Genomic DNA, 26,560 nt, shown 5'->3' with positions numbered 1-26,560 from the left:
AAACATTGACGTACAATTATTCCTCTGTTCATTGTTCGTAGATAAATCGATGTGATCGATAGTTGAATGTCGGAAATATGTAGGCGCCATTTTTATGGTTGTAAGTCGTATTAAATTATAATAAATAAACTATATTTCATGCGATTATCGTTTTGAATACGTACGTATATATACAGATATACACATGGAATATCAGTAAATAATAAAACGATAAAGATTTCATAAAAAAAAAGGAAAAAAAAAGAAACAAACAAAATACACGATAACATGATTTTCGTGACAATTCGTAATGTTATCATGGATTCGAATAGAACGATCGAATTGATAAAGTTAAAAGTTGTGATATTTTGCGAGACATAAGATAAATAGACAAGGATGTTTAAGATTTGCACAAAAATTGTGAGAATTTTTAAAGTTTGGAGATTTTCAAGATATCAAAATGGCGGATATGCAGGCAAGAAATCAAAATACGATATACGAAGAGAGAATCGATGTCATTCGACGATAAACCGGCTCGGTAAGATAAACCTCATTAAGAGGATGATTTCCAATATGATCTTTACCGTCTCCCACGAATCGGACGTCAGAAATAAGGAAAGATATTTTCGTCCGCTCGTAAAAGTCGAAGAGAACGGGGGTTTCTTTAGTGGTATAGCCGAAGCAATTTTGATAATCGCAAGGCTCGTGGTCATAATGTTTGCCGCCATTATCTTGGCCACGGCTTTTTTAATGATACGACTGACAAACTCTCAAGTTTTTCCGGGTATCTTACGAAGAGGTAATTTAAATTTAACCGCATTCCTTGAATTCTTTTATTCATTATTTTATTTTATTTTTTATCTTTCTCTTTTTTCGTAAATGTATAAAATATAATATACATCTTTTTATATGTACAAGATATACATATGTATATATATATAGCACGCATATATTATTTATATGATATGTATATAATATTTAATCAGTAATTATATTCCTGGGTCCAACTTTCATCAAATTTGGCCAATGGATGTCGACAAGAAAGGATCTATTTCCCGAAAACGTTTGTAATTCTCTAACTCATTTACAACGCAATGCATCATGCCATTCGTGGTTGTATACAAAGAATTTACTCAAAGCAACATACGGACCAAATTGGAGAGACGTTTTTGTCGAATTCGAAGATGAAATACCTATCGGTTCGGGATGTTGTGCCCAGGTACAGAGGTAAAACATTTCTTTTAACCATAGGTTCTCTCTCTCTCTTTTTTTTCCATTCTTATCATTATTATTATTCGTTCTTCGTTCAGTTCAATGAAAGAAAGGGTTGATTTTAAACTTCTATATCTTCTTCTATTTACTATTAAATTCTGTTTGATACAATCTGAATAACATTTGTCTTATGTATCAATCCCTTATCGATTCACAGGTTTACAAGGCGTGGGTCGATCTTAACGTTCATGCAGGAAGGATACAAGAGCCCCGGCTATCGTGTTTCGTCGAAAGTAAGCTAGAAAGTGATCTTCTCGAATAACGTGTTGGTAATACTAACACGAACGATTTTGCGGGAATCGAGAATGTATGTTCGATGTGGAAAATATAGATGTGTTTGATATTACCGTTTTGCAGTTATCGAATATTTAAATATGGGACACTTCTTCACTACATTGGGTAAGAAAAAAAAGAAAGAGAGAGAGAGAGAGAGAGATGAAACGTTTCGTGTAACATTTTGCAATAACAATCGTAGAGAAAATATTTACCACTGATGAACACGAAAAGATCGATAAAATTGGTAGAAAATTGCAGCCAGTTGCCGTTAAGGTTCTTCATCCTGGTATCAAAAATCAAATAAAGTATAAGAATGCTTTCTTACGTTGTTTCTTTCTGTCTTTTTTTTTTTTTTTTTTTTTTACAAATACGTATATATATATATATATATGTAATTTTTCCTATAATCTTCTTTTTCTTCTTTTTTTTTTTGTAGGAGGGACTTGAAGATAATGCGAGTCTTTAGTAAACTCGCCACGTACGTCGTTCCGGAGTTACATTGGCTGAGTTTAACCGATTGTATTGACGAATTTTCATTGATTATGGAACAACAAGTAAATCGTTTGCTTTGTATTACTTTTTTTTTTCTTTTTATTTTCATAAAGATATTATTATCTATGTATTTTTTTAACGAAGGTCGATATGAGATTAGAAGCCAATAATTTGTTAAGATTTACAAATAATTTTGTTAAAACGGAAGAGATTGTTTTTCCACGCCCTTATATGGAATTTACACGTAACGAAATATTGGTAGAAACTTTCCACGAAGGCTCACCGATATCCAATTATATCGATTACGAGGATAATAAAGTGCAACATAAATTGGCGAAGCTCGGTATTACGATGATTCTTAAAATGGTTAGTGATATGTATTTGTATGTGTGTATGTGTAAAGGTAAGCGTGTATATATATACATATATATACATATATACATATTATGTATATATATAATATATAAATGCACGCACATTTGAAGATCCTTTCTTGAAATAATTTCTTACAAATAAAGAGATTGTCCACCACAGGTATTCAGCGATAATTTTATACATTGCGATCTCCACCCGGGTAACATTTTGGTCCAGGAAGTAAAAAAACAGAGATCAACGTTTCTCGATTCTTTTTTGAGCATCATTAGCTTTGATTATACAGAGAATGATCCGAGACTGGTAATACTCGACTGTGGTTTGGTGGTATCCCTGAACAACCGTTGTCGAAAACATCTTCGAGATATCTTTCGATCGGTATTGATGGGAAACGTATGTTTGTGTGAATTTATATCGAAAATAATATTTCAAGATTAATAATCGACGGATTTATACGACAGAATTCATTGTTTTATTATAAAGATTTTTATGCGAAAAAATAATGTTAACAAAATATACGAGTATTATAAGATAAACAAAACGATTTGAAATGATCGAAAAATGTTTCGTAAGATGTTTTAATAATATGTTCTACTTATATTTCATTATAGGGTGAACTCGCAGCGGAATATATATTGGAACATACTTTCCATATGACACCGGATCCAGATGGTTTCAAAACTACGATGAATAATATAGTTACGGCTTATCTTAAAAATCCAGGCAATTTTAATAACGTAAGATTATATTTTCAAATCGTTTAACATCAAATGATATTACATTTTTGTATTCAATTTTGTTTTAACGATAATTCGTGAACACGATATAAGAAACAGAAGAAAAAAAAAGAAAAGAAAAAAAGAAATTCGAGAAAAAAATATATTATTATTATATAAATTGGATCGAAAATTGGTACAAGTGTTGTAAATAATATCGAATATATATATCGAACAATAAGTCGAATAATCTCGAAGGAATGGTGCAACGACTTTTTCTGAGCGGTTGTTTGAACCTTTGCAGGTGAATGTAAGTACCGTTGTGTCTGAATTATTTTCCGCGATGGTTCGTCACCGGGTGAAGCAGGACGGATCCTTTAGCAGCGTGATTCTCAGTATGGTAGTGATCGAGGGGCTCGGCCGAAGTCTAGATCCTAATATCGATATCTTCTCCGAAGTTCTTCCATTTGTTTTCAATAATACCGTGTATGGTTAAAAAGAATAAAAAAAAAAAAAAACAAAGAAAAAAGGAAAGAAAGAAAGAACATCGTTCTGTTAATTACATTGGGCTCATTGATTCCATTGGATGTATACTTACGGTACGTATTATAATTTCATCTTTTATCTCATTACATTATCTCATACTTTCATATACCTAACGGGACATATTGACGTCGTACGATGAGATTAAATATTAAATCTTTGTTTTATTCAATTTTTCTTTTTTATTATTTATTTTTATCAGCAAGATGAAAAAGAAAAGCAAATATATATATATAGATGAAAAAATAAGTAGGTATCAATGAAATCGTTGTAAAGGTAAATCGTGATTTCGTACAAAGTACACTTTTTGTCTCTCTCTCTCTCTCTCTCTCTCTCTCTCTCTCTCTCTCTCTCTCACTCTCTCTCTCTTTCTCGAACGATGTAAATAACCGGGCTTCGAAATTTGAGGTTTAACGACACTATTACTATTACTACTACTACACTACTACTACATTACTATTACTACTACTACCACCACTACTACCACTACTACGCTATCACTACCACTACCACTACCACTACCACTACCACTACCACTTCCATTACTACTACTACCACTACCATTACTATTACTACAACTACCACTATCAACACTATCACTACTACTATTACAACAACTACTACTATTATTACCACTATTACTACTACTACTACTACCACTACTACTACTACTACTACTATTACTATTACAACTATTATTATTACATGCTAAAGGATTTATTCGAGTTCGCGTGGGGAGGATGTCGATTTTAAAACGGGCTGCGGGAACGTGTAATCACATCGGACAGAATTCCGAAGAGTGACCAGTTGTCCGTGATCGCTTCCTGGTTGGTCGACCGTCTTCGTTTGTGTCGGTACTTGTGTATCCCTGTAGATATGTATCTCTCATACGCGTTTACGAACGTCTCAGTATCATCAGTTAGTTAGTGTGTGTGCAACTGCGCACAAGACGTTTCATTTGTGTTGGTACATTCATACACCTGTTCCGATAGCCGTGTCTGCCTCGAGTGCCACGAACAAGCTCTCGCGCATGCTTATCGAACGGCTTCGCGGGTTCTTTGAGAGATACCAAATTCCATGGCCGAATCGACATTTTTCGATGCCAACCGAAGAAACGAAATTTTTTGGTACGTTGTTGTTAATGACATATTTTTGTTTATTTTTTTTCTTTCTTAGAAAATAAAGAGATTTTCAAATCGATAGGGGTCTGTCAACAAAATTTTTACTTGTCTTTTCTTCTTTGTTGATAAACAATTAGTCTCGAATAAAACTTTATTTCTTGACGATTTTTTTTTTTTTTTTTTTTTTTTAATTTATATCACATTTTATTACATGTTTGTGCTATTATTATTATCATGGGGATTGTTATTGTTGGAGTATTATTTCAAAGAAAGAAGAAAAAGAAACTGTTGCTTGAAAAATAATTTTAAATAAAACTTCATTATTTTTTTCTTTTTTTCTTTTTAATATTTTGCAAATAAAATTATATTTGTTGATAATTATTTTTAAATAAAAGAAAATATTTAAATAAGAGATGGAGAGAGAATTTGCCGGTTGATCTAATATTTGCAAAACTGTCGAACTCGTTTACGAAAAAGTCCCGTTATGTTTGTATAATTAACCCTGTATATAACGCCATGTGTAACTTCGAAATCAACACTCGTATATCTGTTTCATTTCATTTTTTTTTTTTTGGCACAATCTGACGTAACATTATGTTGTTATACCATTCTTTCATAATTAAGGAGTTTATTTATGGTAATTCTTATTTGTCAAACCAGAGTGTTTAAAATGTTGCATACAAATTTGTTTTGAAATATTATCTCGTTTCTTAAGTTTCGTACAATAATTATCTGATTTCTTTTTCTTTGTTTTCTTTTATTTCATTTTCTTTTGTTTGTTTATTTTTCGTTTATAATGTCATGTATGTAAATTTTATGTCACATGCGAAGGTAGAATGATAACATATCGACTATTTTGGAGAAACATTATATCAACGTTACATTCGATAGCATTTAATTTATTTCACTTGATTATGTTCACTTTGCTGTATCGTTTATTTTACTTTGCCTTTATATACTTTCGGATCACGGATAAAATGATTTATCTTGCAGTGTCAGTGAAAGAGAGAAAACGAGAGAGAGAGAGAAAGAGAGAGAGAGAGAGAGAGAGAGAGAGAGAGAAAGAGAGAAAGAGAGAAAGAGAGAAAAAGTATCGTCTCTGTTTTGTCTTTATTTCTTGTTTTATTTTGAAACACGTGTATCATTACACGTGCAAGTAAAATGTAGAAAGATCGAATTCTTCTGTAGCAACTACGATCAAGTTAAATCGAGCTGCAAATATTATTATTAAAAGTATTCATTAACGAGGTTACAATATATATATACGCATATCTATATATGTATATACGTATGAATACGTATAAAAAGAAAGAGGAGTATTTCGCAACGTAGCAAAACGTCAGACGATGTCGACGAGGTCGTACAATCTTACAAAGGGCTCTCCTTCTTCTCGAGTTTAGCCTCGTGCGATATTATTTGGTCTATCGTTAGGACCAAGCCGTAAAGGAGTCTCGTGAAAACGCACGTGCGTCGGCAACGATCAAGCGTAGAGCCTTCTTTTTCTTTAAGAGACGACCTTCGATCGATCTTATTGTTCGTACTTACGTCCGTTGTCGCCGTTATAAATACTGCAGCTAACAATACGTTGGAAAAAAGAAGAAAAAAAAGGATGAATGAAAAACTGTTATTAACTTTTTCATGCGCGATTTACTTTTATAAAAATTGCGACAAGAGCAATATTGACAAAAATATAGAAAAAGATCGCGCATTTTATCGGTGATATTTGTTAGAAAAAAATTTCATGAATAAACGAAAAAGGAAAGAAAAGAAAAAAAGCAAATAATAATAATAATAATAATAATAATAATAAAACCAAAGTTATGATTATTTCTTTAACGTACGATTTACTTACGTCAGATTTTTTTTTTAGAAGTAACAAACATTGAAATTAATAAAAAAGAATGTTACGTCGTAATTGTGTTCGTTAAGAGATTTTCTGAAAAAAAAAAAAGAAAAAAAGAAAAAAAAAATTAGATCGTTTAATATACTTGTAATTTTACAATAAAGCGCATATTAGGATTAAAAACATTCGATTAAATGTTAGATCACATGATCACATTTGTCTTCGTTAATAATTAATAATCGATGAACAAGACGATTATATTTATAAATAGTTACATAGAGAAATGATTACAAGAGTTGGGTTACATTAATGGATAAAATTCTTTGATAACTCGCTCGGGAAAGAAGAAGAATCGGATCCACTTAACATTTCGTTGGAGGCGACCTCGTGTGTCTCTGAGTCTTATTAGGGAGCCCGCTGTAAAGTCCACGAAGATACGAGTAGCCTTCTTATTTGCTTCACGTGAGACACGCACGCTCATTTGCCCTTTTTCATTCTTTTATTTATAGCGCCCATTTTGTGGCCGAGCGAAGCAGATGTTAGCGAGTCGTCGTCGTCGTTGTCACCGTCGTCGTCGTCGTCGTCGTCGTCGTCGTCGTTGTCGTCGTCGTCGTCGTCGTCGTCTGTTGATACGTCAAAAGCCGAAGAATCGCGACGAGGTCTGACGCATTCGGGTTATCGTTTCTATTATAATATATTCATATTATTTTCTTTTTGTTCAGGGACACCTTGTGAAAATTCGTTAAATCTCTCTATAAACGTAATTCTTTTTTATCGTACGGTGTTTAAAAAGAAAAAAAAAAAAGAAAAAGATTATGTAATGTAAAATCTATAATATAATTCGTGGCAACACAATATAGATATACTGTGTTGAGTATAATTTATATTTAAATATTCAACGTTTGTTTCTTTGAATATGAATTGACTATTAAGATTTTATGGCGAAAAGAATGAAATAAAATTTAAAAATGTAGATATATACATATGTATGTGACTTCAAAATTATAGAGGGGGTTAAGATGTTTTCTCTCTCTCTCTCTCTCTCTCTCTCTCTCTGTCTCTTTCTCTTTCTCTCTCGCACGCCCACTCATTCTTACTCATCAATGATCCTCTTGGTAATGAGAAGAAATTTAATTATTGTTTTAAATGATACGGAATACAAATTGTAAAAAAAATTATAGATACTCTATATTAGAATTTAATTACCTATAATTTATATATTTAGTAAATATTAATCTTTAGATATGAACTAATAATTAATTTTATTGCAAAACAATGTAATATATACTTTTTAAAAAAGAATACAGATCAGTTATATATAAATACATAAAAATGATTATTTATTTTCAATTATTGAATAAAATAAAAGTATTGGAGAAAGACAAAATAAGTGAAAGAAAATAAAAACAAGGCAAGAAATTTAATTTTCAATAAATAGAAAGAACATAATTTGTTTATTAACAAATGATAATCTTATCTAACTAATTAGAAAACTAACTAAGCGAAAACTTGTTTCGTGTATCATGTGTGACCAACTTTATCGTCTCGTAACCAACTGTTCCTTTTTCCTAGATTGAACGAGAAGAGAGACTTAGAGAAAGATAGAAAAAGACAGATAGATTCGAAAGCGAATGAAAGTTAAATTACCACGATATCCGTATGTGTGAATTTATTTCTTGCTTTGCTTGTGTGTGTGTGTGTGTTGTGTCGTGTGTTGTGTGTATTTGTATGAGGAAGTGAGAAAGAGAGAGACAGAGAGAGACAGAGAAAAGGGGAGAGTCTTTGGTGTTCGCGTTTGGCTTATCCCAGTTTATTAGGGGGAACAATATGGAATGCACGCCCGTGGGATTGCGATTTATATCCCTGGCACTTGCATTACCTCACGGTATCGCAGTGCACCGGAGATTGCCGTAAAGCATCTCGGACAGTGCAACGCTAGAGACCCTGCCTGAGGAGAGTTCATTGGGTCTCTTTCGTATTATCCATCTTTTCTTCGTCGTCTTATGTTAGACATTTTAATATATTCATTTTAAATGCATGTATATATATATATATATATATATATATATAATATGTTGTATATATATGTTAGTTAAATTAAATTTATATATATATATATATATATATATATATATATATAAATATATATCAAAGACTCAGTTAGGAGTAAAAGATATTTCTTATCGGATCTTTTGGAATTTAATTTAATTCTTTATAATTATAATTTATAATGTAACATTGATGACGTGACATATACACACACGTACCATGCATATATGTATTTTTAAAGATCTTGTTTCATTTATTTTTTTTATATTACATAACTTTTACATATAATTATTTTTTTGTCGTTTCTTTTTCTTTTTTTCTTCTTTTTCTTTTTTTTTTTTTATTTTCGACAAAATATTTTCGTGAAAAAATTAGATTATACAGGGTCAAAGTCGGTCTTTCTATCTTTTCACGATTGTATCCCGATCTCTTCGAATAAGAAAGTTAACAAAATCAGAAAAAGAAGTAAAAATTTTTAATTATTTAAAAGAAAAATAAAAAAAAGAAAAGAAAAGAAAAGAAAAGAAATAAATGAAAAGGAGAAACGTTGAAATTATTACGTTCAATGCTCTTGCGCGATTTTTCGTGAGAAAAAGAAAAATCTATCGGGAGAGTTAGCGAGTCGTTTGAAAAAATGAAAAAATTGAAGAATAATCGAGAAGATTTGCGTAAGCCGATCGCGTCCTTCGCTTATCCGTGCCCTTCGAGTGGCCTTGAAGAGGATGGAGAGGTAAAGGAGAGTGTTGTGGCGCGAAAAATCAAGTCGGATCTTCGAAAGTCTCGATCCTAGAAGTTGAGAAGAGTAATCTTCTTCTTTTCCTCCTCCTTTTCCTCTTCCTTCTTCTTCTCCTCTTCTTCCTTCTTCTTTTTCATTCTACTCTTCGGAGCTCTTCGTATTCAGTGACTCTATACTGTAGCTGGTATACGAGTACACTTCCTCGTATACCATAGCGTATCTTTCGCGGCAACGCATGCCCGTCTCGACGCTCGCGACCGTTTTATTTCGTTCGATTCAAAACGAGTTCCAATCGACGTCTCATTCCGCGTGTTCACGCCCGCTATACGCTCGATAGAAGCTACATCATTTCCCTCTGCTCCCTCTGCTCTAGCCCGTTCTATATGTAAGTTGTATGCGCGCGCGCGCGAGCGAGCGAGCGAGCGATCGAGCGACCACCTCCATTGCCTTCTTCGTCATCAACACTATTACTGTTACAAGCATCGGGTTGCGTCGTAATATGTTTTTTTGTCTCTCTCTTTTTCTCCCTTTTTTCTCTTTCTTTTTTCATTTTATTCGACCTATCCTAGATCGTTTCGATCGTTGATCTCTTTGTAAGAGAGAACTTTTAGGAAATCGATCGACGTGTCCTATCTTTTTTCAATTATTTTTTCTTATTATTTCGATCGTCGATTTTTGTTAGGAGAACTTTGAGAAATTCGTAAAAGAGGAAATACGTTTATCGAAAACCGATCACGTGTCTTTTCTTTCACGATCCAGACGAAGATTATCTTATTTTTACTTTTATTTCGTTTCGATCTTTGAAAGAAGATCTGCGAATTTCTAAAGAGAACCTTTCGAAAATTGATCACGCGTCATTTTTTCCGGTCCGATTCTCCTTTTATTTCGCTCTTTCGTTTTTTCTTCTCCCGTTTCTTCTCTCGTTTACGTTTTTTTGTTTTTTTTTGTTTTTTTTTCTCCATTAGACAAGCGACTCGAGAGAACTTGTCCTTCTACGGATCGCATCACCTATCCTAGAACCGTCTAGAACCGTAAGATCGACTTCTTTCGAGGGTCGGCTCCGATTCGTTGGAGCCGACGACAACCCCTTTACAATGGGTAAGGACACGATTGAAATATCAAATTTCGAGGTGGTCCTTCTTTAAGAAAGAGGAGGATCAGGTTTACGTACAACCAAAGGAGAAAAAAGAGTGTGTCGATGAAGATTCTTCGATGATTTCGTCTCGATGATTGAAAATATACGAACGAACGAAATTCACGTCGATCATTCGTATCATTCGATATGCTCGAGAAAAATCGTTGATCACGTTCAATAAGATCACGAGGCAACGAATGAAATTCTTTAGAGACAGATACGTTTACACTTGAGAGAAAATAAAATTGCAATATAAATAATCGAGCGGATAATTTTGAAATGTGCAGAGAGTAGAAGGAAATACGCGAAGCGATACGAAGAAGCGGTATTCAAACGTTAGGGGCTATCGATCTTTGGTGGGGTACAAAGAGTGCCATCTGTCGGTGGTTTTAGTTCTGCGATCTTTCGACCAATGAACGAACGAGAGAGTCCCCCACTCGGTATTCAGTTTGCCCCCACCAGGCGAGGCGGCCTGTCGCGTCGCCGTGCGTGCTCTTGTCCTCTTCGTCCTCGTCCTCGTCCTCATCTTCTTCGTCCTCGTCTTCTTCTTCGTGTCCTCGTCGTCGTAGGGTCTGCCAGGGTAACGACGGTAGATGTAAACACAGAAAGAGAGAGAGAGAGAGAGGACAAGAAGATAAGAGAGTTGGGGGTCTCTCTCCGAGACGACGAGCGTCTCGTGATTCGTCGGGCGAAGTAAAAGGGCGGGCGGAGGGGGTGGGGTTGGACGGAGGGAGAAAGAGAGAGAGAGAGAGAGAGAGAGAAGAGATAGAAAGAGAAAGAGAGATAAAGAGAGAGAGATTACAAGAGGCGCCGGGCAAGCATCCCAGAACGGCCGTGTGCTCCGTTCGTCTCTGAAACACAGAGAGGAGAGAGTCGGGGCTCGATCGATCGATCGGCTCGATCGAGCGTCGAACAATTAACGGCCATCAAATGCCCATCTCGGGTACGCGTGGCGCGTAAATCGCGGCGCGTAAATCGTGGCACGCTCTTGTGACTCGACGGACACGCGCCTATCCTCCTCCTCCTCCTCATCCTCCTCCTCTTCCTCCTCCTCCACCTCCTCCTCTTCCTCCTTTTCCTCCTCCTTCCCTTCTCCTCTTCCTTCTCTTCCTCTTTCCCTTCTTTTTTACTCCATCTTATTTTTCTTCCTCTTTTTCGTCTTCGTCTTCGTCTTCGTCTTCGTCTTCACTTCCTCTTTGTTTCTTGTTCTCCAAAAAGTCACTACTCTCTCCCCACCACTTTCTTTCATCAACCCCCTCTTTTCTCCTCTCTTCTTCTTCTTCTTTTTTCTTCTTCTTCTTCTTCTTCTTCTTCTTCTTCCGTTTCCTTTACCTCCTTCCGCCTTCCAAAGTTTTTGGAAAACACGCGAGTAAACTTTTCGTGGCCAGTGCCTTCGAGGACCTTCGACGGGCCGAAATTTTTACTTCGGCCTTTACTCCCGTACGACGGCCCGTCGATGTCCGTCGATCGTTCTCCCAACCGAACGCGATACTTCGTGATTTTACGGATCGATATATTCGATCGGTATAACGAACGATCCGTGGATCGTCCTCGGCGTGTCAGTGTCTCATCGTCGTCGTCATCCTCGTCGTCTGACTTCTTGGGAATAAATCGGGACTCGTAATCAAAGAGGACGAAGAGTAAGCTCGTTCTCCCGAGGTCGCCTTTCCTTCTTCTTCTTCTTCTTCTTCTTCTTCTTCTTCTTCATCTTCATCATCTTCTTCTTCTACCTCTACTTCTTCTACTTCTTCTTCTTCTTCTTTTTCTTCGTTAGATCGTCTCCTTCGATCATCTCCTTTCGCTGTAAGTACCTTTTCTCATTTCCTTCGCTTTGTTTCTTCATTTTCTTCGTTTCTTTTTCTTTTTTTTTTCCTACAAAATCTCCAACATTTTTATCGCTAAATTGGAAGCAAAGGAAAAAAAAAAAAACAGAAATGAAAAAGAATCTATTCGCTATAACGATCAATTGACAAACGCGTTTTGCTTTTCGTTAGCTTGTTTTGTCGATAATCGATATTCGAGAGAAGGAAGCGACCGGCTTTCGACTCGCGTTACGTAATACGTCGATCGAAACCGCGCGAGTTCCGTGAGAGTAATTGCGATTATTGAGTTTCGCGATACGGAGAACATTAACATTGTTAACGTGATTTATAAAAAAAAGGGGAGGAATGTACGCAGTTGACAAGGTTTCGTTTTTCTCGGCAATGACGACGATACGAACAACGGAATCGTCTGTTTTTATTGCCTAAGCTCTACTCGTCTATTCTGTCATCCCCTCTTCGACCGTGCTTGCCTTTCTTTTTTCTTTTTCTTTTTTTTTTTATCGCGCGAAATTCGATCTCTTCCTCCTCCTCCTAAACTCTCGTTTATATCTTAACGTAATATATTTTACATTGTACACTCGACGTGTTTCGATTCGAAATCAAAGTGACGTGTAAATCTATTTTGACATGTCTGTTAATTGCACTAACGACGACAGGTTTTATAGCGTGGGTAAGTGTCAGATTTGTAATAATAATTTCAATTCGAAAACATGAAAGAAATATCGTTTATAAACATTATTATCATTATTAATAATAATAATTATTATTATTATTATTTTTGTTTTTATTATTATTATCATTGTCATTGTTATTGTTGTTGTTGTTGTTGTTGTTGTTGTTGTTGTTGTTGTTATTGTTATTGTTACTGTTATTATTATTATTGTATTGAAAATATTTTGATGATCTAATGACCACGTAATTTAATTTCATACGCATTTTCAAGAAACTTCTGTTAGGATTTACATGCTTTTTGTCTTTCCTTTTTCTTTCCTTCTTTTCTTTTCTTTTTCGACGAAAATAAAAATACATCGTAATAAAAATATGTAGAATCGGTAAAGTTTGGACGATTTTATCGAATATTTTGTACATTGCATAACGTATATATTATGTACGTCTTCGATACTCGTCTAAAAGCTCCGACGTATCTCACTCACATTGCTTTTCAGCGTCCTAATTGCGAGATATTGAGCCGATTACTCGACACATATGTATATCGGCCATCAAATATTATAATCCCTAGATATACTCTGCAAATTGGCAAGGCCGTCGAGAGATCCTACCGGCTAGCCGCGAGGGGAATTTCGTAATCGTGCTTTGCTCGCTGTCTCTATATAATACGAAGGGAACGTCGCTGTTTTCGCTCGTAAATTTTCGAAGATATCGAATGCCCGACGCTATTTATATGGCTAATAAACGAGATTGAATTTGTCTCGACGAGCGGCTCGACTCGAATCGATGGATTTTTTTTTTTTCCTTTTTGTTCCTTTTTTTTTTTTTCATTCTTTCTTTCTTTCTTTCTTTTTTTCTTTCTCTCTCTCTCTCTCTCTCTTTTTCTTTTTCTTTTATGTTCCCTTTTCTTTTTCTCTCTTTCTAAATCTAAAGCTTCATTTCGAATAAAGAATATCTATCGGTAGAGAAGAAAGAAACGAAAAGAAAAAAAAAGAAGGACGTTTACCTGGATAAAAATACGAGCATTATTATCTCCTTCTTCTTTTTTTTTTTTTCTTCCTTTTTTTTCTTTCTTTTTTTCCGTACTAATTATGTGAATTCTTGTTTTTACATGTAAGCGAGTAAATCGTGAGTTGGTACGTCATACTTCTGAGAATTTCGAAACATTATTTGGAAATCGATCGGTATCGATCGTATAAATAATTATATGCATTTTAAACAGGATCATCCTACGTTCCTGTACGCTTTTATGGTAATCTTATTTGTGAAATATTAACGACGTACGACACTTAGGGTGTAATTTCGTCTGACGTGGCGATAACATGTTTTGCCAAAATGGTTCGTAAACTTTATAATCTCGATAGATCATTGATAATATCGTCGGTGATTCGAATAATCAGATATCGCTTGAAAATACGCGAATTTATATAATGTGAACATATTCTTTTTTATTTCATTCTTATTTCTCTCTTTTTTCCTTTTTTTTTCCATCTTTTTTCTTAAGATATCCTTTCTAAATCGTAGAACGTATCGCGTTAACTATTTACTTTTTACGTATTATGACTTTTGCCGGATAAGTAATATTTAGAAAGTTAGCGTTAACGTTAACGTAATTGATCTCTTAGGAAAAAATTTGATTGGTCGCTCGTGTTTTCGTTTATCTTATATCTTATATCCGGCAATCTGTTTGACCACATACAAGGTCAAAAGATAATGTAGGTTCTACATTAAATATCGTAAATATCTCTTCTAGGATTTCACGATAAGACGATGTAAAAACAGAAGCTTAAGAGACAGATAGTCTTGTCAATAACAAGACTTCCGAATTTGGATGTTATCGGTGTATGATGTCATCGAGAAATTCGTTCGTTTCATCGAATGAGGGAAAGAGACAGAGAGCGAGCGAGCGAGAGAGAGAGAGAGAGAGAGAGAGAGAGAGAGAGAGAGAGAGAGAGAGAGAGAGAGAGAGAGAAGGAAAAAGAAAAAAAAGAAAAATGTTGGATCTAAATCGAACAGTATCATTATGTTTCCCTTACAATGATCCGTGCACGTCATCTATAGAAAGTCCTTATCGAAATATGTATTATCGGACATAAATAGTTGCGTGACGAAGAAATAGGTCAAGATAATGCGATAATACATTATAACTTTCTTCGCTCATACTCCTCGATCATTTCCAGCAGGAGAACCAGGAAGAAATCGAAACCTTACGTAATACGTACTTATTTACGTATATTCTTTAATAATCAATAATTAAAATTTCGGATGATGATATTCTTTAGAAATATAATTAGATTGGCAGACGCATTAAACGTGTATCTAAATAAAACGTGAATCGATGACAATCGTGTTTGATATGAAAGAAAAAAGAAAAAAAAGACGGTTCACGATTACTTTTATTGTTCTTTCGTTTTATCGAAGAAAAAAACATTGAGGAGATTTGAAGGAGAAATCAAAAAAAGAAAATGACAATAGATCGACAAAGAAGATAAACGAAACGATAACGAGAGATCATCGAAGATAATAAACGGAGAGGGACAATTAGTGGATTCGATCGAAAATTTGCAAGAGAACGAATTGAATGTTCATCACTTCTGGTGAACGTAGTCAACGCGACGACATGCCGTTATCAGCGCATCGTAAATAAAAGAATCTCTCTTCGCAAATAACAGTGGGACACTCGTAATCGCTCGGCTGCAAGAAGAGGAGACAGACGCACAATGACAGACGGGCACACACGCACAAACACATACGCGTACGATATGCAGCGTGCACTTTTTCGTCCTTTATCCCGCCTCTCTTTTTCTTTATCGCGTGTATTCGCGCGTCTTTGTGTATGTATGTGCTGCATTCCATTTGATTCGTCTCTCCAACTATTTAGAGAGAGAGAGAGAGAGAGAGGAAGGGTGGGAGAGGGAGAGGGAGAGAAAAATACTAATGCGGAGAAAGGCTGCACGATTCTTTCTTTTTCTTCTTTTTCTCTTTTTACTTTATTTTGTAAAATTATTTTCTATTAATCTGTATCTATACAGTAGATACGCGTAATATATCATTTACATGCTTTTCAACTATCTAGAGAGGGAGAAAGAGGGAGAGAGAAATACTAACGCGGAGAAAGCCTGCACGATTAGTTTTTTACTTCACTTTTATAAAATTACATTGTATCAATACGTATCTATACGTAGATACATGTAACGTATCATTTACAAGCTTTCTAACTATGTAGACAGAGAGAAAGAGAGAGAGAGCGAGAGAGAGAGAGAGAGAGAGAGAGAGAGAGTAAGAGAGAGTTAAGGAGGGAGAGAAAGAGAGGGAGAAAGAAGAGGGAGAGAAATACTAATGTTGTATGGATCTTTTTTTTCTTAACAGTTTTTTATAATATTATTTTCCAACAATCTGCATCTATTCGTAGATACATATATGTAATATATCATTTATAAGAGACAGGAGATTAAAGACTGAAGTTATCAAAATTTTGATAATAAAGCAAAAGTAAGGGAACATAAATTGTAATAATTTATATTCCGCTAGTTATATTTTCTTCTTCTTCTTCTTCTTATTCTTTTTATTCTTCTTTGAAGTTATCGTTTTTTCTCTTATCTTTCTTATTCCCTTATCTTTTTCTTCTTCCGTTTGTTATTTTTTCTTTCCTTCTTTCTTTCTTTCTTTCTTTCTTTCTTTCTTTCTTTTTTTTTTCTTCTTCACATTGTCGCAGGTGTGACGTTAGAGAGCCTCGAGATGTTACTCTCTGGTGCTTGGTTCGAGGCTATAGCCGCTACACTTCTCGCAATTTTAGTCTTGGCTACCAGTTATCGACCACCATGGTGGTTCTGGACAGGAAGCTCTCATCAGACCAGTGGTAAGAGTTCTCTAAGCGTTTTTATTTTATCGATCTTATAATTTACGATTAATAATTGTCATCATTTATTTAATCGTTACGTCGATACGTCATATCGATATCTTCTTCTTCATTCTTACTATTATAATTAACTTATAATTATTTAAATAGGTTATAAAATTATTATCATATCTTTATCCATGCTTTTCGATTCATCAAAATTTTAACTATTAGTTTATTAACCATTTCCTCTTCTTTTTCTGTAATTCTCATTATCACTATTTACTTACTTATTTTATTCATTATTGTTCCAATTCTAACCGTTATATAATGCACTTGCTTTAAATAGATTTTCTCTCAAGGATCTCGCCTGTGCTATAATTGTAATACTTGGTTAGTTAACAATCTGATAATATCTTATTCCTTTCAGTCGATAAATTTAACCATGAAAAAATAAAAGAAAGAAAAAAAGGAAAGAACAAATGAAAAAAAAAAATAAATAAATAAATAAAAAGATAATGTCATGACATAGTAAGAATTTGAAAGTTTCAACGCGTAGTGCGCGTTGTCCGTGATATACATATTATCGAAGTGACGTAAACGAGAGAGTAGACGAGAATATACATACATGCATATATATATATATTTATACATCCATATATATATATATATATATATATACATATACACATATACACATGTATACATACACACATACACATACACACACATATATATATACGATAGATACGTACGGCGAAAGGTCAATGAAACGATTAGACGATCGTATCAAGGTCGCGCGATAACTAGATTTCTATCTGTCGCCTTATCGTTAATATATTCGACTAACGTTACGCTTGCGTTCTGAGTGATTTAAGTTCGTATTATTTCCTCGTTTACTCGATTTGTCGGCACGCCGCGTATCTCTTTCTCTCTTTCTCTTTTTCTTTCTTTCTTTCTTTCTTTCTTTCTTTCTTTCTTTCTTTCTTTCTCTTTCTCTCTCTTTCTGTCTCTTTCTTTCTTTCTTCATTGCTTCATATTCCACTACGTCTACGTCGCCGTATCTGACGCCCATTTTTCTTCTCGACTATCGTTTACTATTTATATACTTAGAGATAAAATTGAATGATAACGCACGTACGATAACATGTAATCTTCGATTTAACACATACGTATTTATCTTGACGATGGCGAAGTTGAATTATACAATGAATTGATAAACAAAACCAAAGAGATTTGAATTTGTATTTCCTTTTTTTTATAATGAAAAAGTTAACGAAACAGATTGGATCTTTAAATTTCTACAACTTTCTAAAACTATTAAATTAATTGATAATCAATATCATGATCATTCGGTATAAATTAGTATATTTAAAAAATTGTGTGTATATATATATATATATATATATATATATATATATGTATATATTTAAATTTGCTTAATGATGAACAAATTTTTAAACACTAAGATAAATTCTGAGCTTTCTAAAACTTTCTATAAATTTTAAGTTACGCGATCATGCATTTTCTTTTTTTGGGTGATCAAATAAATTGTTAATCGTTAGTATATAATATAGTTAGAAGGTCGTATCTATATATGTTGACATTTTTTTATTATGAAAAAATTTGAAAAAATGAGAATGTATCGTTGACTTTCTATAACTTTCTATAATTGAAATCAAACGATCATGCGTTCTTTTTTAGACAATAAAATAAATTATTAATCGTTGATAGATGTTGTAGTTAAAAGACTGTATGTGTATGTGTATATATATTCTTTTTATGATAACATTTTTAAGAACCAATATGGATTTTTAACTTTCTAAAACTTTCTATAACTTTGAAGTCATACGATCATGCATTTACTTTTCTTGAGCAACAAAATTTATTGTTAACTGTTAGTATATATTATAGTTAGAAAATTATGTGTGTATATAAATTTCGTTTATAATGACAAAATTTTTAAAAACCGAAATGAATTTTTTACTTTCTAAAACTATTTATAACTTTGAAGTCACGCAATCATACATTTTCTTTTCTTGAAGCCATAAAATTAATTTTTTACCGTTATCTATATATATATTTCTAAATATTATAAATATAATATGTATATAAATACAATATATATATATAAATATTACAAATATTATTAATATTATAGGTATATATATATATATATATATGTAAATAAATTTTACATCGTATAATTTTTTTTATATATATATATATTTTATATATATATATATATGTATAAATAAATTTTACATTGAATAATTTTTTTCGTTGTTTATACGCAACAAAAAACATGCGAGGTTTTTTTGAAGAATAAAAAAACTTGTCGCTAATTTATAAGATTGACTCTTCTTTATTGTTTTAACGTGGAAATGCGTTTTCACGACAATAGCTTTTGTTCTTCAGCCATATCGGAAGAGAAGGATAGGAGGCCATTTAAAACAGCTCGGGACGTGCCCGGTCCATTCTCCTTACCTATTCTTGGCACAAGATGGATATTCTCCTGGATCGGGTACTATCGAATGAACAAGATTCACGAGGCTTACAAAGGTAAGGACTTTGGCCTCTGTCCTACGAATTTATTCGCCAACTGGCTTTTCTCAACGATAGGTATAAGTTTAAACCAGGAAAGGAAAAGCATGAGACATTTGAATAAGATTTCTTCGAAGTTTCGATCTATTGTATCTCTTTTAAAAGATATTTATTTGCAAGCTTTTCAATCGATTTTTCTTTCTCTTTTTTTCTTTTTCGTTTTTGTAACAAATCTTTAATACAAATCGTGACAGGTACATAGATATATATAATCGTTAGTTATATGTTTTAAAAAGTTTAATATGCGAGTTAGTCAAATAAAATTATTTTAGTTTACAATCTAATATTTAACCCTTTGCATACACACACACACACACACACACACGTATGTATGTATAAAATGTGATATTATTTTTCTTTTAATATAACGTTTAGAAAGAAGCAGTTTTTCATAGCTTAAAAAAATATAAAATATTTTCATCAGTCATATATTTTATAAACAAACAAAGTTTATTCCTATAGCTCTTACAAAAAAAAAAAATAACATGCTAATTAATCAATTCCATAAATATTACGAATTTTAGCGTGCAATATAATTATTATCAAGCAATTATTTATCAGTAAAAACGTTTATATCTATTCGTCGTGTGAAAACGAATACGAAAGACAAAACAAAATATTATTTCGTCTCACTTGGGTATGCTATTAAAATAAAAAAAAAAAAAAAAAAAGAAAGAAAAGAAAAACAAACAAAGAGAAAATAACAAATCAGAAATCAGTTAATAAATTAGAAAAATAATTTTTTACGTGTGCAAACGGTTAAATTCTAATATCGAAAATGGGAATGTCAATAAATGAAAAAATAAAAACAAAAAAAAATAAAAAAAACGAAAAGTGATGAAACATTTCTGAGAAAATGATCGAACCTTTCCCCGTTGAGACACGTGAGATCAGCACGTGAATGAACGAGATCGCTCTCGATATCGACCAGCCTATAATCCCTGATTCAAGAGTAGATCTGAATCGACGCTACGGAGGCTTGTGCAAGGAGGAGGCACTCTGGAACTGGCCAGTTATATCGGTATTTTCTCGACGTGACATCGAGCTGATCCTTAGGCGAGGTTCGAGATATCCTCTTCGTCCACCGCAAGAAGTCATATCGCACTATCGACACTCGCGACGTGATCGTTACACTAATCTCGGTCTTGTGAATGAGTGAGTATTCTAAACATATGTGTTAACTCTTTGAAAAGCACATGATTCTTTCTATAAATAAATTTTTAAAAGGAGAAAAAAGGAAAAAGAAAATAAAGTAAAATAAAATATTGTATTGAAGTAAATATTACATATTCATTATTATAATATTTACTATTAATCAAAGAAGTTTTAGGAGGAATATAATTGAAAAATTAAATCTTCGTAAAATTTATTAAAAAAAAAAAAAAAAAAAAAAAAAAGAAAAAAGAAAAGTTAGTGAATTGTCGTATGTACGTGTCGATACATTGAATTTATTATTTAATATGTTGTAATATGACAACAACAACAACAACAATAACAACAACAACGAAATATGCATTTAAGAATTAATTAATAACACGTTGATCGTCGTTTATTAAAATTATCTATAAAGATTTATTTTCATGACATTTATCAAATTTTTGCATATTTAAATTTTCGTAGAAATAATATTGAGGATATATATATATATATATATATATACATATATATAAATATCGAATATTTATTAGAAGAGATTGGTTTGGCAATCGATCTGTTTATCGTTAAGGTCAAATAAAGTGTTTCAAATAATTGCTATTTTCTTTTTTTTTTGTTTTGTTTTCATAACTTTTCTATGACACAACACACAACAAACAACACACATATACACGCACGTACACGCAACGCACACACAGACAGGGCGAGACTTGGCAGAAGCTTCGTTCTGCTCTCACTCCGGAACTCACGGGAGCCAGCACGGTTCTCGGCTTTTTTCCTGCTCTAAATATCGTCTGCGACGGTTTCATCGAGCTAATACGAAAACGGAGAACCATGTTTGGCATCGCGGGATTCGAAGAACTTGCCTATAGAATGGGACTCGAGAGTGAGTTGTTTCTTTTCTTTTTTTTTTGTTTTGTTTTTTTTTTACACTATGATAAAAATTCAAGACACCTCTTGATTCACACATCTTGCTTGGTTTCTAAATATATTTCTTATTTATGATTAAATCCGATAAATAGTATCTTTCGTAATAAAAATTCCTACGTGAAATTAGTTTGCATAGTTATTAGATTGATTCATAAATAAGTACCGTTATAAGTAAATAATTCATTTATTGAATCAATCCGACGAATACGATACTTTTCTTTCTTTTTTTTTTCTTTTTCTTTTTCTTTTTTTTTTTTTATAATAAAAATACTTAATTTTATTGTTTTGCATAATTATTAGGTTAACGCATAAATAATTGAAATTTTATTCTAATAAATTCTTACTTACCTATAACGACAGACTTATTTATGAATCAAAACTAATATACATGTCGTACTTATCGAAACGAAATATGTTTCGCAATTGATACATCGAATCCTACGTTCGTTTCAGTCTGATAATAACAAAATATTCATTTCTTTCTTTCTTTCTTTTTTTTTTTTTTTTTTTTTGTTAAATATCGGGCAACTAAAAGGACAAAAAAAAGAAAAAACCTGTTGACCACACTTCTACATTTTTTTACATGATCATAATTATGCAAATTCTTATCGATTATTTGGCCTATTAAGTTCTCGTTTAAAATGAGAACACGACTCTTGATACATGTAGCAACTTTTCTAATGAACTCGAGAAAGATGAAAAAAAAAAAGAAAAAGAAAGAAAAAAAAAAAAAACAGTAATATCTTATCACGTTTTACGAAGGTACCTGTACCTTGATTCTGGGTCGGCATCTTGGTTTCTTAAAGCCGGACTCGAGCGACACGCTTACTGCAAGATTAGCGGAAGCAGTTAGGATTCACTTCACGGCCTCGCGAGATGCCTTTTATGGGTTGCCGCTTTGGAAGGTGCTACCGACATCCGCTTACAAACAGCTGATAGAGAGCGAGGACGCTATTTACAAGTAATTATTAACATAGATACTTTATCTGTTAATACTTATTTTTTGTCTTTTGTTCATAAAACTTTTTTCTCGTTTATTATTATTATTATTATTGTTATTACTATTATTATTATTATTATTATTATTATTATTATTATTATTATTATTATTACTACTACTCCTTGCTACTATTTTACGAGAAAGAGAAAGAATTTTTGTGGTTGAAATTTTTTTTTTTTCAGCATAATCTCAGAATTAATGGAGACGACGATGTACGAGAAAAGAAACGACGCTCGAGACGAATCCGTAGAGGCCGTTTATCAATCGATTTTACGACAGAAATCATTAGACATAAGGGATAAAAAAGCAGCCATAGTGGACTTTATTGCGGCTGGTATACACACAGTGAGGCCGTCATAATATTCTAGTTTATGACCTTTCGTATGTACATACTTATGGAATTTCGATTATAGAAGAATCTATATGTTAATCGAGACGATTCCGATGAATAGATGGACGATCGTTTGATCTCTCTTATTATTCGATACGATCGTTCGAAATGTAGAAATTCTCTGACTTTTATAGTAATATAATATAATCGAACTTTCATGAAGATTACGTCGAAGAGATCGCATAAGTAAGTGGAAGGATAGTATAAATAACTCGTTTTAGAAGTTCATTAGATAGTCCGTTTTATATCTCTCTGTATAGATATTTTTTTTTCTTTTTCTTTTATTTTATAATTCATTTACCATAATAGATTTCTTATGTTATAGGACGACATCGTTAAAAATTTTATGCGATATCATCGTCAGCAATTATTATATATTATTATGTTTAAAATTTCTATTCATTTTCGCAGTTGGGTAATACTTTAGTCTTCCTTTTCCACATGATCGGAAGTAATCCAGAAGTACAAGAAACATTATACGAAGAAGCCTGTACGTTGGCACCGCGTGGTTGCGATTTGACAGTCGAGGATCTTCGAAAAGCACGTTATTTACGTGCCTGCATTAATGAAGCGTTTAGGTAAACAAGTTTTAACATTTTTAATTTTAACAAACGAGAAATACGATATTTATTTGTTCGTTGTATGAGTTTAGGTTGGTACCAACGGCACCATGTATCGCAAGAATTTTAGACGAACCAATAGAATTGGATGGCTATCATCTCGACGCTGGGGTAAGTTATTTATTTTCCTTGATTCTCTAATTGTTAAAGTCAACGATAGTTTGATTACAGAGATTTCAAATACGGTTAGTAACTTAACTAATCGGAACTGTACTTAAAGTCTTCACATTTTGCTATCTTCTTCATCCCAGACGGTAGTTCTCTTGCATACATGGATAGCTGGATTAGACGAGAATAACTTTAAGAATGCGTCCAAATGCGTGCCTGAAAGATGGCTGAAGCCTATGGTACCACATTCGCCATTACTGGTAGCGCCTTTCGGTGCTGGTCGAAGAATCTGCCCGGGCAAACGCTTTGTGGAACTTGCTCTACAACTTATCCTAGCGAAGGTTCGTAATTATATAGTGATATGAGATAAATTATTTTAACCGCTTTTACGAGAGCTCGTCTAATTTGATATGCTTCAGTTTTCTGTATGATATTTCGTAACCTGACGATCCCTTCTTCGTTTTCTTTTTTCTTTTTTTGTATTTTTATTTTTGTTTTCTTTTTTTTTTTCTTTTTCATTTTCTTTCGAGATAATCCTGTCTCAATTTTATACAAATTTTGTTTAGTTTATGTGAGTCAAAAAAAAAAAAGAAAGAGAAAAAGAAGAACAGAAAAGAAATTGATTCAAACGAGACAAAATGTGATTTTGAAACGTTCAGATTTTAAACCTTTTCGTTTTTTTTTTTCTACGCGTTATTTTTTTTTCTTCGTAACCGATAAATTTATACCACTGTATTTCGTTCCTTTGATAAGCTAGAGGACATTATGTAAAGAAAAATGTGCCGACCTACTTATTAAAAAAATATATATATATATATGTATGTATATATATATGAATGTATATATGAATGTAATATATATGAACGATCATGAAGTCTCAACAACAAAAAAATGATAGTGAAAAAAAATTCCGTATTAATCAAAATATTTGTAATCTTAGATCAAACAAATTTCTCCGTTTGATATTTTTTTCGAGATTGTCGAGAAACAACGAAGATATTTCAAATTTTCGAATTAAGTGAAACATCCTGTATATATATATAGATATATGTAAATATCATAAAAGCAAGTTAGTAACTTTTCTTTTTTTTTCAAACTTTCGCAGATCGTTCGAGAATTCGAAATCGTAGTAGACGATAAGCTCGATCTGCAATTCGAGTTTATTCTCGCCCCGAAAAGTCCGGTCTCACTCGGTTTTCGAGATCGTCTGGAGGTGGTATGAAAAATGATCGAATAATTAGAAGACCAAACGCCTTGCCAAATCGCGTTTTAATCGTATAAATTTACGCGTAACGTGAAATGTATATATATATATATATATATATATATATATATATATATATGTATATATATACATATATGTTATACGTATGTATTGTATATTCAGCGCGAATATCACGTTTAAGCATTCGACGTTAATCATTTTCATCGATTGATCTATCGAGAATCGTTTTTTCCTTTATATATTTTTTTTTATCTTTTTGCCAGCACGCAATATTTTTAACCTATTGCACTCGACGAACGTTATCAGTAAGTCTCAATTCTAAATGTCAACGTTTTCTTAGTGTTTCTCCTCTTTTTTTTTTTTTCAACTGAATGAAATGCGAATTAACAACAATAACAAAAGACAAAGCGAGAATGTCATCTCGAGTGCAAAAGGTTAATTTCTAAGAGCATTCTACTCGAACATTAAATTATCTATTATACGACTAATTAGGATCGTCTTATTTTTTTCAAACATTGACGTACATATGTATGGTATGTACATGGATGCAATGATATCGTAATAATTAAAATTATTTAAAATTGTCGTTCATCATTCGTCTTATTAAATTGAAATCGTTCGTTTTCTATTTTTTTTCTAATATTTCCATTTGTTTTCTTCTCTTACTTCTACTTCTTCTTCTTCTTCTTCTTCTTCTTCTTTCTCTTCTTCTTCTTTTGTTTCGTTTTTTCTTGTTTCCTTTTTTCTTTTTTTTTTTTTACCAAAGTAAGACGATCCTGATAACTAACATAAGTTTAATGTATATGTACGTCGTCACGAGTTAATGCGAGATTTTGATTTGCGATAAATGTAAGAAGATTATGCGTCGTAAGCGAAATGTAATTAACAGAGAGAGATAATGAAAAAGGAAAATATGATAAAAAGAAAAGAAAAAAAAGAATAAATAAATAAATAAAAGATAAAAGAAAAAAGTAAAAAATCGTGAAGGAAGTTGCCCATCGTTATCGTTAAGGGCTGAGCAAATCATTTTCAAGGACTTTCATTGCATCAAAGTGATCTCATTACCACGAGGAGATCTCGTCTCTAAGGTATTTCATTTTTTGTCACTACACGATTTTCAATTTTACTTATACAGTGTATCCTCAGTGCGAGAATTTATTTGTGTGCGTGTATATATATATATATAATATAATATATATATTAAAGTATGTGTAGATATAATGTTACTCGTTTATCGTAAGAATAAACATGTTGAGAGTGTCAAGTGCAATATATATACATATATATATATATATATGTATGTATTATATATATATATAAAAGTAACCTACGATGTGTCAAACTTATGTATCATAATTTTATAAGCTTGTTTACGTGCGAACGTTGCAACTACATATGTGTTCTTTTTTCGTAATCCAAATAACAAACAAACAAAAAAAAAAAAAAAGAGAAAAAAAGGAAACAAAATATAAATATTTATTTTAGCCGTTCAACATCGTCACTTCTACGATAGACAATGTGTAAGCATTTATTTCAGATACTGAAGAATGTAGTATACTATAATATTGTTATCGGCGATTTCTCTCTCTCTCTCTCTCTCTCTCTTTCTTTCTTTCTCTTTCTCTCTCTCTCTCTTTTTCTCTCTTTCTTTCACGATAATGTA

At 32.6% G+C, this 26,560-nt stretch overlaps 2 protein-coding genes across 13 annotated transcripts; both read left to right on the top strand.

The window, feature by feature from the left end:
- The first annotated feature begins 16 nt into the window (after positions 1–16).
- On the top strand, positions 17–3,761 carry LOC127067901 (uncharacterized aarF domain-containing protein kinase 2-like). Its single transcript, XM_051003310.1, has 10 exons — positions 17–778; positions 966–1,198; positions 1,409–1,484; positions 1,609–1,650; positions 1,727–1,832; positions 1,964–2,081; positions 2,164–2,385; positions 2,554–2,784; positions 3,003–3,128; positions 3,412–3,761. Exons 1-10 carry the CDS (start codon positions 376–378, stop codon positions 3,601–3,603), a joined length of 1,749 nt encoding a protein of 582 aa, XP_050859267.1. The 5' UTR covers positions 17–375; the 3' UTR covers positions 3,604–3,761.
- A 951-nt stretch (positions 3,762–4,712) lies between these two features.
- Positions 4,713–25,468, top strand: LOC127067903 (ecdysone 20-monooxygenase). 12 transcript variants are annotated; one of them, XM_051003317.1, is made up of 12 exons: positions 11,249–12,174; positions 12,309–12,337; positions 16,742–16,885; positions 19,283–19,426; positions 20,425–20,623; positions 21,322–21,509; positions 22,316–22,514; positions 22,736–22,898; positions 23,356–23,522; positions 23,597–23,675; positions 23,816–24,013; positions 24,778–25,468. In XM_051003317.1, the coding sequence occupies exons 3-12, from the start codon at positions 16,765–16,767 to the stop codon at positions 24,892–24,894; spliced, it is 1,575 nt and encodes a 524-aa protein (XP_050859274.1). In that variant the 5' UTR covers positions 11,249–12,174; positions 12,309–12,337; positions 16,742–16,764; the 3' UTR covers positions 24,895–25,468. The 12 variants fall into 12 exon arrangements, with proteins under 12 accessions (XP_050859268.1, XP_050859280.1, XP_050859278.1 ...); XM_051003311.1 differs by lacking the exons at positions 11,249–12,174; positions 12,309–12,337 and adding an exon at positions 4,713–4,777 and having other exon boundaries at positions 19,269–19,426; XM_051003313.1 differs by lacking the exons at positions 11,249–12,174; positions 12,309–12,337 and adding an exon at positions 9,752–9,784 and having other exon boundaries at positions 19,269–19,426.
- The last annotated feature ends 1,092 nt before the right edge of the window (positions 25,469–26,560 follow it).

The sequence above is a fragment of the Vespula vulgaris genome, chromosome 12 (genome assembly GCF_905475345.1).
Source record: "Vespula vulgaris chromosome 12, iyVesVulg1.1, whole genome shotgun sequence".
NCBI lineage: Eukaryota > Metazoa > Arthropoda > Insecta > Hymenoptera > Vespidae > Vespula > Vespula vulgaris.
This window is presented reverse-complemented; position numbering and strand designations above follow the sequence as displayed.